A 16,030-nucleotide genomic window follows, 5' to 3' on the forward strand; every position below is an offset into this window, starting at 1 on the left:
ACAGGTGTAAAAAGGCCTTTCTAATGTGGATGTTGTCTCAAATTCTAGAGATTCACTTACCCTCACCTTATACCTCACATCAAAGGCAATATATGAAAGATATCATCAAAGAAAGGAATGGAAATTTTTTTAAAGGATTCTAAACCATCTCCTTCCCAGTCACAAAATGCTTTGCTGCCCCAGGGGAGTATCAAGAGTACTACTATGTGTATTCGATAGGGAATGTAGGACTGAAAAGGAGAGAGAAGTGATTATTCATTGTAACTGACCTACTAGCAATGCACTACTCTCTTTCAAAATCATGAGATCTCTTGATAAAGAATCTACAACTTGGGATCTGACAAGTGTACAAATAGCAATCGATGTGTCAGTTTCTGCAGTTTGAACTGCCCAACTTCTAACCAAGCTAAGGATTTACTTTCTGTATGACTTTGGGTAATTACTAACCCCACCAAGAATTAGTTTTCTCAACTCAACCTTACTTTGAGAATTAGATATGATAAGGAATTTTAATCTCTGAGAAAATTCGAAGGCAGTTAATTATTGTGTCTAACCCATAGTAAATAATGCCTGCAATGCAGGCTACTCAGGAGGCTGAGGTGGGAGGATTGCAAGTTCAAGGATGGGCTGGGCAAATTAGTGAGATCCTAAAATAAAATATAAATGGCCTAGGGATGTAGCTCAGTAATAAGAATGCCCCAAGTTCAACATTCAGTCCCCAGTACTGCAAAGAAAAAAAATTATTCCCTGGAAATTTCAATCTTTCTGAACACATAGTTTTAGTGAGTACCTTCCACATCTCTACATAGCTATAATTAACTTGATTCCTGTTATCTATTTTCTCTTGGGAAAATCCCTTTGTAATACAGTAGAATACTGAGCAGTTTACTATCTCTAAATGTACATTACATGCTATGCAGGAAAATTATGTATTACTTAGCAATCTCCCGGGCATGCTCATATTGAAATTATTATGCTGATATCATTAGCATTTTCCTTTTATTTTATGTTTGCATTGATAGAAATTGATGAAACATAAACATAGTAACCCTGATGTGAGTTATTTATTAAAAAATTTAAAATTTAATATATAGTATTTCTTCTGGTACTATTCTTTCACTTATTTTAAATATACATATAACTTATAAGAGTATGTAAGTTTACCTTCATAAGATCATGTGGGCAAATAATTTCAATAGAAATCATAGGTGTTTCCTATGTCCCAATACAACCCATTTTAGCTACAATGGCCAGAATTATTATTAATATTCTGTAATCTAATCTTCATAAAGCAGAATAAAATGGAAAAAATGACTTGATTAAATACATTAGAAAACTATAATGTTATATGAGAAACTCTCATAGTTGTATAGTTTACATTAATTACTCTCGGATATGGGACATGTTCCATACTACTATTTAGAATTCAGTTTTCCCTCATAGGGTTTTATAATCAAATAAAATGTATTGTCATTAATAAGACTATGTTTTCTTAATATATTTCATTGTACATACACACAGAGAGATAATACAAATATCATAAATATAGGTATCTCATAGTTCTAGATTTTGACAGACATCTTGGAAGAAAATGAGTGTCCAATATTCAAATTGAAAATGTCAAGGACAATGGCAACGTAAACCAGTAACATGGAGTGTTATGAATTTTATGATTAATTTCTCAAATCAAGCACCTGGTAAGCCTATTTGCACTGTTCTGAAAATACCAGCTTTAAAAAGTCAATTTCATAGTGAAACTCACAGTTCAAAGGTTTTTTAAAAAAAAGAACCAGTAAAATATTCTGAAATAGAACTAATGAAAAAAAGTGACTCCCACAAAAATCATTTGAATCCACATCCAATTATGGACTATTTATTATTCTAATTTTGACCTATCCAGAGTTTGAGAGCAATGCTAAATTTATCCTTAATAAGAAACAATAAAAGAATTTTTCTTGAACATCAGCATATGGGTACATGTCCTTGACAATATCTAATTATAATTGCTTTAGTTCTTTAGCTGAAAATGTCTCCTATCCACTATCAGGGTACCAACATCATTGCTCTCTTAAACCAGTGAAATAAAGTAAAGTTAGCACTACAATTTACAGCCACCATCTCTTAGAACAGCTGGATCTAGGTCCATGGCATCTATCAAATAAGAAAAGTGCTTTTGTATGTGGGATTTGACTGTCACAGTAACTATGTGAAAATTATGCATACTTTAAAAAATTAAGCTATGCTGTGGGAATTATAGGACATGTGTGATCTAAATTCTACAAGCATCTAAAAATCCAAATAATTTAAGGCAATATTTGTACTCCAAAATAAAATAATTCAACATTTAATTCAAAATTTTCTGTAAAACATTAAAACAAAATCTCCATAACTTAAATACATCATTATTTTTAATACAATACAAATATCTGAAAAGTACATGGGATAAAAATACATAGAGAAAACAGCACAAAGGTAGGTTGTAAAGGTGTGGAGTGTGATATCAAATAAAGAAGGCAAGGAAAACACTCACTGAAAAAGATTATTTACATAAAGTCTGGACAGTCATATGGGGCTCATATACCTTGATGTTTTTGAAAAAAAAAAGTTTCTAAGAAAAAATAACAAGCACAAAGAACTAACATAAGAATTGGCTCAAAATGTTGGAAAAAAATGTAAGAAGACATCGTCTCATCCAAAAGATGTAAGAAGGATATAAAAGGTGAGATCATCGAAGTGAGAATGAGGGTCTATTGAAGGTGAACTATATTAGTCCAAGGACGTTTGATTTCATTTCAAGTGAGATGGAAAACCATTGAAAGGTTAAAGGAGGAAAGGTGATATGAACCAACTGTTTCTATGACTTATTTTTTCAGAGCAGGTTTAGCTTCATAGAAAATTGAAATGAAGGAACAGAGACTTCCCACTCAACTTATTTTATCAGACCTCTGTGACTGCTGTGTTAAGACAAACTGAAAGGGCACTAGAACAGAATCCTATAGCAGTTAGGAAGTACTTGCAATCCTCCACATGTGAAACGATGACTTTCTTGGACTGAGCAATGAAGTACGGGGTCAGATTCTGAATATATACTGAGGATTGAACAGACAGGAGTTGCTGACAGGTTAAATATAGGCTATGAGAGAAAAAGAGTCACAGCTGACCTCGTTTTCTTACTTGACCATCATGATCCATTGTGTTGCCATAAGCAGATTGAGAAAACTGAAAGAGACAGGTTTTAGGAGAGGAGTTTGAGATGACTTAAATACCACTAGGGCACAACTGAATAGAGAGTCAACTATGCAAATAGATATATAATTCAGGGGAAAGATCTGGGTTAAGTAAAACTTTATTATTAATGATACAAAGATTAAAGTTTATTCAAATCTGTAATTAATTAATTATGGTATTACCTAAAAACTATTTGATGTGTCTTCCCTTGAAGGAAATTTTTATGACCTAAAAATGCTTACAATAAATATTTTGTCTTCTCAATTAAAATAGAAAACATAGTCTAATATTAATCCTTAGAAATTGAAAAAAAATCACAAATGTTATCCTATGATACTGTAATTCGGCTAATTGCCAAAACTGTCACATAAGATTTAGAGATGTTAAGCCACTTCTTTTGGTCTTATAAGTTTTTATAAATGTGTAAATACATTTGTTTCATGTATTCCCTTATAAAATAGGAAGATTACTTATTTATATTTTATTTATATAAATAAATAAGATTACTTATTTATTTATATATTTCCAAGTCTATGATGAAGTATAAAATGTCCTATAACTATTGAGAACGCCTGGTGATTTTACTATGGTTGACTATTCCAGAAAAAGGAGCATAGCCCCAGTAGCCTGATTATTTGTCAGAGGATTCAATGGTGACAATAAACTCAGATCATAGAGGCAACAAATATGCACTGACCCAGCCAACTGAACAAACAGCCTTCCTGTACTTTCTACTTATTCATGTGATTCTATGCCATGCAGAAAAATATAACCATATGATCTTGGGTTATGTGTGCACTGCCTACTTCCCCAACCTTACCTCACATATACCCCTTTTCTTCTGTTCTCCCCAGACTGTCTTTTTTCAAGTCCTTTATTCGGGTCCTTTGTGGAGTCATTTGCCCTTCTGCTTCAGGCCCTCATGTCACTGCCTGCAACATTCTTTCCTCCTCACTTAATTTGATTATTCAATGCCCAATTGTTATTTCTCAGGGAAGCCTTCTTCAGCCTTACTGAGTTTCTATTCTGTGTTCTTCTAAAACCATGCACCTCTCCTTCAAAGCATCTAGCATTGTAGTTGTATATCTACTTGCATGACTGTTTGATTGATTACTCTCTTCTCAAGTAGATCATAAATTCAATGAGGCAGGATTGTGACTAACTTTGCCTAGCAACTAGTCTGCGCACATAATAACCTCCAACATAATAACCTCTAACTGGATATGTGATTGAATGAATGAGCTTAGAATCTAGCATAAGTCCATAAGAGGACTTTGATAAATATTTATTAATAAATAAATTAATGGTTGACTCTATTAATCAGCTTTTCATGCCACTGTTATAGCAATATTCACATTCCATGAAAACAGAAATTGAAATTCTGTCTTTGTAGCTGTGGCGCCTAACATACTGGTGGTTCCCAGAAGGTGAAAGTCATTTAAAATCTGAAGTTATTGACACACTCTATCCCCAATTTTGTTATAACAAAATACTTACACAGACAGAAATGTGAAAGCAAAAATAAGACCAAAATTCCACGTATGGTGAAAAAAAGAAAGAACAGCCCGTTGAGAATGGATGTTTGAAAAGTACACCACTTCTGATTCAAAATAGTCAAGGTTTTTAAAGAGGTAATCACTAAACACTAAAATTATATTGCCATTCAGCTTTCATGCTGACAAGAACAATGCTCATTGACATCTAATTTGTTATATGATTTGGAGACAAGGATTAAAAGAAATTATTTTCTGTATTATAATCAAGTGAACTACTCAATTCAGTTCTTGCAGAGTCAATGCAGTTTGGCAATACAGTATTTATCAAAAGATTGCAGCAATAATTATCTTCCACTTAACTCACAGTGTCTTGTTATACAAGTGAAGTACATTCTCATTTTTGGATATATTTATTTTCTATTACAGATGGTTTATAGACCCTTGGCTTTGCCTCCCAATTATCTACATAACTTTATAAAGCACCCAGGCTTGGATTCCATTCAAAATCTACTCAATCAAAATCCTCAGGGTTAAGATTGGAAATAATTGTGATTCTAATCCAGCAATCATTTCCCTATCCTCTTTAGTGAAAAGCCTTTGCTTATGAATTCATTCATTCATTAATTCTTTTGACAAACGTTTTATTTCCCATCTATTATGCTCCACATATGGTGCTAAATGCTAGTGTTACATAGGTAAAGGAGATGGGTTTCCTGCTTTTACTGCATCAAAAATATTCTGTGATAAGTATTCAAGTTTGGGGTAAGTACAGTGTGCTTTAGGAGGTTGTGCAAAGTCAACATTCCCATCTTCAAGGTTGCAGAGAAGTATTCCTGAAGGAGATAAAGTCTAGAGAAAAAGCAATGGTCTGCAAACTGGAAACACGATCAAGGTAGAATTACAGGTGGTCTGGAGGCAACCAGACATAGATGGTTTTAGGAGATCATAACAACTTCAGCAGAAATAGGCTCAATGTATTTATGTAAACCTGGACAGCAATTCATACACATCACCATATGTATCACATCTGTAGTTTTTGTTTAGGTAATTAAAGAATAAGTCTTTCCGTGAAGACTTATCCAATGCCTATTACATGGCTTGCTCTATGCATTTTGGACACATTAAAATAGATAAAAGCACACATCTTGGTGCTTTTGATCTAACTAAAATATGAAATAGGAACAGAATATAAAAACATTTTTTTTGATAGTGGGGATTGAACGAGGGGTGCTTTACCACTGAACCACATCCCCAGCCCTATTTGTATTGTATTTTGAGAGAGGGTCTTGCTAAGTTGCTGAGGCTGGCCCCAAATTTTCCATTTTCCTGCCTAAGTTTTCCAAGTTGCTGGGATTACAGGTGTGTGCCACTGTGCCCAGCTCTTCAAAACAATTCTACAACTACTGTCTATCAATGTTATGAGCACTTGAAACTTGTGTTGAAGATACTAATTCATAATATAATAACTATAATACATATGATTATATAAATTACTTCTAATCCAAATAATTACTTTTTAAAAAAATAATCATACATAGGTAGGTCATCATTTCTCTATTATTAAGCAAAGTCAGACAATTAATCTCCAATACACACAAACTAAATGAAAGACTCAAAAATGACTATATGACAGTAATATTTTAAATTACCCATTTTACAGTGGGATATTCTTGAATTATACTTTCCTTTCCCATTCACCAGTAAAAAGGGGAAATGGTAATTTATTATATGTGTGTGTGTGTGTGTGTGTGTGTATATATATATATATATATATATATATATATATATATATATATATATAATATCTTACAGCAAACCACAATCTTAGCGGTAATATAAGTAGCTACAAATATTCAGAAGCATTTTTGGAGAGAATGTCCAAAACATTTTTCCAGATGAAAAAGCTAGAAATAAATTCCAACTTGTTTACTTTTGAGATTGAGTAAAGAAAAGGGGGGCAGGGGATATATAATCACTAATAATAATATGACATGAGAGGAGGTCTCAAACTTTAACTTCACATCACTCCATGTTAATTAGATTTTAACTTTGCTCCAGTACACTTAGTGAAAAAGTAAGACAATTAATGACCCAAATAACAGCAATTAGATACTGTACATTCTGTCATTGTGACAGACACTGGGGAGACGGATAAAATGAAGTCACACTTATAGCTGCCCAACCACCTCAAGAGGAAAGCTGGCATATAAATGAGTAATTGTTTAAAACTGTAAGGTTTATTTTGTGTAAGCTATGTGTCTTTCAGTTATACTCCCCTAGTTGATGATATTCCAAATAATTTTTGGATAATCAGGTCTGGTATTTTTATATTGAAAGCAATAAGCAAACATATATACATCAATCCCCAAAAGTAGAATAAGACCTGATGTTCCCTGCCATAAATTCTGATTGAATGTGCTACTTAATTTAACCAAGTTAACCCCAGTCTATACCTTGAACTTCAACGGACACATCTATGAACTTCTTAAATAAGTCAAAGGAACCAAAGTAATTGATGATGGCTCCCATCGACTCACTGTCTCTTTTCCCTCACCTCTTGTGCAGCAGTTTGTCCATAAAATGGCTAAGTGTTGATATGGCTTCCACTATGGAACCTAAATGTAGGATGAAGAGCTATCTGAATGGTAAAATTAGCCTTTCCCAGGCCTCTTTACATCTCTCCTTGTAGACTCAAGTTATTCACACGGTTGACATGAGGCTTACTGTGCTACAGCTGCATGATTTAAGCTTCGATGTTAGGCCCCAGAGCATCGTCCTCAAAAGACAAATCTAGAGCTCCGTGCAAAAGCAGTTGGAAAGGAAATCCAGTAGAGGAAGGAGATTGGGCTAGGGCAGGGTGGATCTGAGGGGAAAGAGGGACGGATTGGGGAGCATTGAGAACTGAAATCGATTTCCATGCATGAATGAGTTTATAGGATGAACCCAACTACTATGTATAACTATGTAGCTCTAATTTTTTTTTTTTTAAGTAAACATCAAAGTGGTTAAAAGCCAGGACTCTGGAGCAAGATTATCTGTGTTTCAATCCAGGGTCTATCACTTACTGTGTGACTTTAGACAAAACAATTAACTTTTTATTATCTATTTTTCAGGTCCCTCATGGGTAAAACAGATATTCTGATATCAGCTGATTTCCAGGACAACTGTCAGAACAAAACGGGATTCTCTATGAAGTTTCAAGAAAACCTGGTACACAATGTGTTAGCTCTCACTATCTGTATCTTCCTGGAGATATGAGGAAAGATTTCATGGATCAGCGACCAACTGAGTTAAATCCTGAGATATAAACTGAGAGAAAGTGAGTACTTGATAGATGGGAAGAGAACAGATATTCCAGGGAAAGAATTTCAAGACAGGAAAAAAAAAATCAAGCAAGGAGATTAACAAGGCTGATGTGCTGGGTCAATAGGAGTGGCACTGGAGAGGAGAGAAATGTCTGGTCATAGAACACACACAGAGGCCACACACTGAAGGGCACTCTGTGTCATGCCCAGCCATTCAGACAATTTATGCTCAAAGTCAGTGAAGTGTTGTGAAGACTCACCAGCATGCAAAAAGAAGAGTGATAGCCAGCCAGCACACCACTGTTAGACTAATCAAGAGAGAACCAAAGACATCTCTTCAACATCCTGACTCATGTTTTCGGCAGAGCTAAGAGCACCAAGTACGCACTAGAATTCTTACAAGCCTTGTCAAGGATCACAACCACGACTCTTTCTGGCAGTCATCCTTTCAGGAAGTTGTATGTGAAAATCTAAGTGAGGAAGGAAAGCCAACTACCTCACACTGTCTAAGGTTCATTCCTTTAGGCCCGGATGTCAGTTTACCAGTCAGACAGAGGAAGGAAGCTTCCACCGATACTCTATGCGCTCAAGTTCTATGAATAGGGACCTTCATTTTCCTGTTCAGTCCCAGGCCATTCAAGAGCAATTAAATTTGGTTAAAATAAGAAAGAAATGCTTTTTAAGAAAAAAAAAAAAAAAGAAGGTTTGCGGGGATTGCAAAAGTTGATTGTGCTAAAGCACTTTTACACAGGTTTGTTTTAGTTCTCAATTGTCAAGTCGTATTTAAGCTGCTCTCTTACTCTGAAATATGATAACCTTTCTTTTCTCTGAGTTCTTTCTCCTAAATTAATAGCACTGTCTCTAATTCCATGCACAGCAAGCAAAGAGTTTATTTTACCAGATAACAGTAGGTCTGGTGATCAGCCAATGTCTAAAGAACCACTAGCCAAGTCAGTAGTAGGCCAAAGACTGCAACTGATAAATAGATATTACTTGCTAAATCACTTTAAAATTGTCTTTCATCTTCTCTATAAACTAGTATTATTCATGCTATCCTAACAAAAGTGAAAGGAGAAAAAACATTTACCTGTAAAATAAAATTATATTACAGTTTGTAAGCAGGAAAAAGAAATGTATTACACGCATCCAAATAAAGAAGGCAATTCACAAAATAAAGGAAAAAAAAATACCAAGATTTTGAATTAAATTATAAGAGAAATTAGAAGAAAAATGTCTAAATTTAGGAAGGCAATAGTGTATACTAAAAGCTGCACTGTAAACTGCACTTAAAGTTGACTCTTTAGTGAGAGAATTTTGGGGACATTTCACCTTTTTATAACATTTATGCATTACTTTCTTGTTTGCTAGTGAAAAAAGCTTCAATGGTTAAAAAAACGAAAAGAAAAGAAAAAAACAACTTTGGTTTCCTCTCACCACTCCCAGCTCAGGTCACATTTCCCCAGTTTTAAATGAGGGAAATGAAGGAGTAAAGAAAGCAGAAATGCAGACCAGCAATCTGCCCACACTTTGTAGCTGCCTTGAATTCCTAATGAACAAACCAACTGCCCTTAATTATTTCTCCAAAGATGGAGAGCTAAGAAAAGTGTATTTAGGATCCAGTGAAATTTTGGCTATTATATACCTAAACTTAATCATTAAAATTATGTGAAATGATGGAGATGCCTCATTATTTATAAAACACCATGCTTATATAAATTGTTAATCCGCACTATAACTCATAGTAAATGCTTCCACAGTATCATCTTCAGGACCTTAAGGACATTGCTTTACCCTAATGATGGAAGGACTCTTAATTTATTAGAAACACTAGCTCTTAACGGTTGGATTTTGAGAAATAAAAGTTGAGATATAAAGTAAAAATCTTCTTTCTTTCCTCATAATTTCATATGTGATGATAAAATTTGTCAGAAATGATGATAGCATCACAGATATCATAGTAATCCATTAAGAGTATTTCCTGTAAATAAACTGTCCTTTTATTGACAAAAAAAAGGTATGTAGTTTCAGCTGCTTAGATAATCCAAAATAAAAACTTCAATTGGAATTTGCACTATTAAGTTATCTCTTGTTTTTTTTCTAAATTTGACTATGTATAAGAAAAATGATTGTTAACACATAATGAGTGCATAACATCCTAATGATCATCTGACTTATGAATCAAGGCTATATGAATAAAATATAATATAAAATCAACTCAAATTAACATCAGACCATTTATTTTCTTTGTTTATAAAAATATGCTATTTTCTTAGCTTCTTGAAAATTCAAATTCAGACCTGATCCTCTGTCAACAACTTTACAGAAAATTAAAAAATAAAAATAAAAAAATTAAAAACCTAAGTTCTTACTCCAACAATAAAAATATACAAAAAAATCAGAAATTATTACCCTTTCTAATCTGATGCATATAACCTTATAGAATCAATTAGGTATGTTAACAATATTTCTATGATGAAATGATCAAAAATTGTCTTTCTCCAAACTTAGAAAATTGAGGAATTCTGAAATGCACTCTGTAACACTATTTCCCTATCTATTAATCCACCTTCTTATTTACCTAAACTCCAGCAAACATACCATTAGGTAATATTTGGTCAATCTATCAAGTCTCATCCATGTATCAAAAAAGCTATTTCTCATCACTATTACAGATCTTCACCCTACGTCCTCAGATAAACTTTGAATATTATAAAAATATTCTTATATTTTTATGAGAAAATATTCAGCTAACAACCTTCTGTACCTTAGATTCTTCATTAGTAAATAAGAAGTTAGGATTGATAAGCAATTAGTAGAATTCGTAGCTCTAGCATTGTCAAGAAAGAAATCTCATCAACACACCTTTTCTTTGAAAGATTTATCTTTTTATTACACAAACTTGTTCAACCAAGCTTGATTTGTATTCTTGTTATCAATTGATAGACAATGATAAATAAACCAGAGCCTTGATAAATTGGCCAGAGCAAAACTTATCTCAGACAAGAACACTTTTAGAAAAGAAAGGTAACTATTTACACATTTTTATCGGATAAAAAGCCAACCCACAGATACAAAAAGAGGTGGTTAGCTGTGCTGCATTTTAGGGCTAACTTATCTTGACCAACAATACAGTCTTTCTAATTTAATCATTAGTCAAAATAATTAAGAAATCTTTAAAAAATTAAATTGTAAGAAATCATACTCTATAGAAATACATTTCCCATTTTGCTACTTAATAATTTTAAAACTCTACAGATATCTCCTAAAGAGTCCTCATACTTTAAAGCAAATTGTCGCTTTGAGATATTAATAAACAATTTCAAAACTAATAGACAATTAAGTGAAAGTGTCTGTAACTAACTGACAATGTATGTGCCACCTGAACTCACACTGTCTGCATAACACATCTAGGGAGGTATTTCCCAGGAGCTAACTTTTAACTTTACTTTTTCTCTATTATAGATTTCATCAAGTTTGAATTTAAAAAAACAAATGGTAAGACACAATATTAATAATCCTACCAAATACTGCATTTGTTATCACAGACACATACCATCTTTTAACTGATTTCTAATTAAGTAACCGAAGGGAACAAATCTGCTTTCCTTGCAAGGTTGGATTAGCACACACTCTGGAAGCCAGCACCATTTCACCTGCTGATCCTGGGCACTCAAAACAACACTTCAGCAAAGTTCAGTACCAATAGCTGACAAGCTACCAAAATTCCTTCTAAATTTTTTTTTCTGAAATTTTATCAACATTTTGTAAGACATATTGTCTTACCTACCAAAAGCTGAATACCATTCTAATTTTAAAAAAGCTTCAATTAGGTATTAATTTTCTTAGTATTCAATTATTGATAGCTCTTATTCAAACAGCTGCTAAAACTCATATAGGAAATCATCTTTCTTAATACAACCATACTGCAGTCAATATAAATTCCAGGAAAATCTCAGGTCCTATCTATAGTAAGTCATGGCCTGTCTTTTTAGCGTGAGTCCTCTCTCTCTCTCTCTCTCTCTCTCTCTCTCTCTCTCTCTCTCTCTCTCTCTCACACACACACACACACACACACACACACAGTCCTGAGATAAAACAAATATATGAAACATAAACTTAAAGCTGATATAATGCCAGTTTCTTAAAATTCTACCTAATCTTTACCTAATTTTTTTACACTAAATCTTAGTTAAGATTAAAAATTTTTAATACATATGTTAAAGTTTCCCTAGTTTGGATTTTCAAACTAAAATGACTATGCAAAATCAATTTATTTTATCCATTCACTTCCAAGATATTTCTCTTGCATTATTTTCTTTAGAGTTTAACTTTATTATGAACCCAGAACTTTTTCAGTCTTTAATGATCTAATTTTATATGAAAAAGACTGTTTTAAATTTATTTTTGGGTTTAGTACTGAACCACACAACTGCACCTCAGGGAAATCAATAAGTTATAGTACGATGTTAGAGTATAATACCTTTATTTAGAAACTGATATAAAATCTTACTCATTCCTCAACTACAAATATAAAGACTTGTTTTAGTGCTTGACACTGAGTTTATTTTTCCCTTATGTGTTGATTCGGAATTTGAAGTCAATGTTTCTCCTTTAAGCATTAATGTAATATAATTTATTTTTGGACATATATCAGGCAACAAGAATAGATGTATATAAATATGCCTCTCACAAATCAAAAAGCACCAAATGTCTTAAAATACCAAACATAAAAATCCTGCAATATGAATATCTAAAGTGTCATATAATTTTCAAGATATTTCATTAAAAATGAGAAGGAAAATCCAACAGCACCTGATCCTTATACTTCACTATTTCTCACATTACTTGGCTTTATAAACAGAAGTTTATTTTTCTATCATTTATTTGGTGTACTACTGAGATGTTTGTTTACAAGTGTTTCAGGTATGTACCCATTTTGAAAATAAAAAATTGAAAGCATAGAAATTTTTTTCTGATATTCTTAGAACGTTACTGAAGGCCCAATGTGAAAAGAAAAATCTGTATTTTCAGTTAAATAATCCATTTGGCAAATTCATAGAATAATGTGCTTTGAACATTTAGTTCATCAGTCTTCACTGAAGAATTTCTCAGTTTCCACATTTTTAAATAAACAGCTGCCATAAAATACTCATGTCTACATGTGTGTGCAACATGCTGAAGAAGAACTGCTATATTCATTCCTCCTTAATCAAGTGTCCTTTCCCAGCATCTCTTATAGTCAGAGGGACTTTAGGAGGCCTTTTACTGTGGCATATGTTTGAATTCCAAATAATAAACAAAACCAGCAGAGGGCAGAACTGCTGACAGGATTGACCAATCCAAGTGGTGACCAGGTACCAAAGGTAAAATGCAAAATTTTTGATGTATTCTACTCTCAAAGATGCCCATTTGTCCTTTAAAATGTGGAAATGAAGTAACATAATCCATATAACGCATTTCAAAATTCAAATATAGTCGTCGTTAGAAGTTCTAACTGTAGTCACCAAGAAACTTCACAGGCAAGAGTAATCTAGCGCTGCCTGCCACTCTGGAAGGTGAAAACCAAAGCGTGCAGTAGGCATACCGATGTGGTGGCAGGGTCTGACTTCCAGGAGCGCTAACTCTCATGAGGGAGAGCTCAGATCTTGGCATCTGACCCAGGACCAGGCTCGGGTTTCTGCTAAACTGCCCATTTGGGGCTGGCATTTTTTTTTTTTTTCATTTGTTTCTCCCTTATCCTCTCTTCTCCAACCTCCTTCCTATTCCCGGGGCTACTCTCCGCACTTTTGAAAAAGCTTGCTTCCTACTGTAAATTGCTGGCGCTCCCAGAACTCCAAAGGCTTTCGCCTGCCTGCCTTGTCTACAGCACCTAACGGACCGCAGCCTCCAGATGCTTTTTCGGGAAAGGGAGGGGCCAGGGAGGGAGGAGGCCGAGGGGAGGAGTGAAGTCGCTCTCCCTCCTTGGGTACTGACAGGGCTGCAGTCTTCTGAGCAGGTCTGGTCATTCAATATTTGGTGGTGCCACGTAGGAACTTTTCCTTACCTCTCTCCTCCCACCCCCCCACGCCCCCTCCCCTTCCCTCCCAATCCCTATTCCTCCACCCCCACCCCATTTGCTTGGCGACTTTCATCATTCTCCAAAAGAACTGCACGTCCAACCTGCAAGAAGAAGTATTTGGGGGCGCTGGGGAGGGGGATCTCATAGAAGGAGGGAGCTGAAATTCAGAGAAAAGTGTTCTTCCTATCTTGAGCCCTTTCCTTATAATCTGTGGAGTTTTTTCCACTGAAAATCTCTTCAAAGTGACCCACACAAACACACACACACACACACACACACACACACACACACACACATACACCACTCACAAAGTGTTCTCAATCTTCCAGATTCATCCCCCCCCCAGGTTTCTCTTATATCCCCCAAAGTAAAACAGCCTGTTTCTCACTTCGTTGCAGACAAAGAACTTTATCAAGGTTCATTTTATACCCTTTCTCTATATTTTCTCCTCAGCTCACCCTTAAAAAGATATTCCCACTAGTTAGGACCCGAAGAAACCAAAAAAGATTTGTTCAAAGGGCAGTTCTGAGAACTGTACCTCAAACAAAAAGCTTTGTACAACTGCCCCTCTGTTCAAGGTAATATTTTTCCTCCTTTTCAAAGAGACTGGAAAGTGGCGAAAGGCATTTTCAGCCAGCTCTGTGCCTGACAGATCTTTTTCCCTGCTACCTACCTCCTCTCCCATTACTGTCCCGCCTACATCCATCCCTCAAGGCTCCACTTTCCACTTCCAACCTGGTGGCAGCTACAATCTGGATTTTATTTAAGAGAATTTTTTGAGGGGGAAGGGGGAGGGGCGCAAAAAAAAAAAAAAGGAGAAAGACCGACGGCAATATCCCACCCACCCCCCAAATCCATTTTCCTTACCTCCTCTGACCTCTCTAACTTGGAGGAAGAAAGTCAGTGCGAGGGTTGTTATGGTGAAATCCCAGAGCCACCGTTTCGTTTTCCACCTAGAGGACCACGGCTCCATCTCCGAGCCCCGCGCTCACAACTGTGAACTCAACCCACGAATTGCGATTGCAGACCGACTTCGTCCCTTCCAAGATTTTGCCGATGTTTGCTACACAGCCATTGGGGAGGGAGAGGAGGTAAAAAGTCAAAGGGCTTTTTTTTTTTTCTTTTAAATTTGATGGTTTGCTTCCTTCCTGTCTCTCGCCCCCTCCTCTCCCTCTCACTTGGCCCCGCCGACTGGGACCCTCCGATCCGTCCTCGGCCGGGCCCTGCCTTCAGACTGAAAGCAGATGAGGGGCTTCAACCAAAAAGCTGAGAGCACTGCGTTACCCCTAAAGGTTTCATGCCGTCAGTGGGCCGGACGAGAAGCTCCGGGCAGCCCCCTCCTCCGCCCACTCTCCTCCCCGCCCTCCCTGCGCCCCCCTTCCCTTACCCCGGGCGAAACTGACTAGCAGACTGAGGGTCAGACCCAATCACATGCCTCTCGGGAGGCTCGGAGCCCGCCCCCCTCTCCCTCTGCCCAAGAATCGGGACTTCTGCAGGCCCAGCCCACCAACTAACCCCCCAACTCTCCATTCCTCTCCTCCCTCCTCTCCTACCCAAATCCCCGAGAAGAAATGGGAGGGAGCTACGCGGGACGCGTGCTTGGCTCCTGCACTTTGGGAATGAAAGGAATTGCAGGAGAGCCCCAGAGCACACGGAGTTTTCAAGGAGCTTCTGTATTCAATAAAAACAGCTACTTGTCTACTTGCACCCTTCTGTTAGCCTCTCGTTCGTCCGAGGGGGAGGGGAGAAGGCCAGCAGCGTTTGATCGGCCACACCACTGGAGTCCTGGGCTGGCAGCCGTAACCTTATCCTTGTGGCAAAAATCTGCTTCGTGTGGCAGACGTGGAATCAGCGGACTCATTGCGCTGACTGCTCCGAAAAGTATTTTTACTATTTTTTTAAACCGAGAATAAGAAATGAATGAAGGTGGCGTGGACGGGCCC

The 16,030-nt window shown here is 36.0% G+C and overlaps 1 protein-coding gene across 7 annotated transcripts in view; it reads right to left on the reverse strand.

Annotated features, from left to right (window-relative positions):
• Positions 1-15,756, reverse strand: part of Col11a1 (collagen type XI alpha 1 chain) — a 208,372-nt gene extending 192,616 nt beyond the window's left edge. For 4 of the 7 annotated variants that reach the window (XM_078026841.1, XM_078026840.1, XM_078026839.1 and 1 more), the window contains exon 1: positions 14,955-15,421. In XM_078026841.1, the coding sequence (XP_077882967.1) occupies positions 14,955-15,060 (106 nt within the window). In that variant the 5' untranslated portion in view covers positions 15,061-15,421. Of the gene's footprint in view, positions 1-14,954; positions 15,422-15,474; positions 15,587-15,640 lie in introns of those variants that run through there. The other 3 variants (XM_078026837.1, XM_078026836.1, XM_078026838.1) reach the window with 3 other exon arrangements.
• Between the last annotated feature and the right edge of the window lie 274 nt (positions 15,757-16,030).

Source organism: Ictidomys tridecemlineatus, chromosome 11 (genome assembly GCF_052094955.1).
Source record: "Ictidomys tridecemlineatus isolate mIctTri1 chromosome 11, mIctTri1.hap1, whole genome shotgun sequence".
Lineage (NCBI taxonomy): Eukaryota > Metazoa > Chordata > Mammalia > Rodentia > Sciuridae > Ictidomys > Ictidomys tridecemlineatus.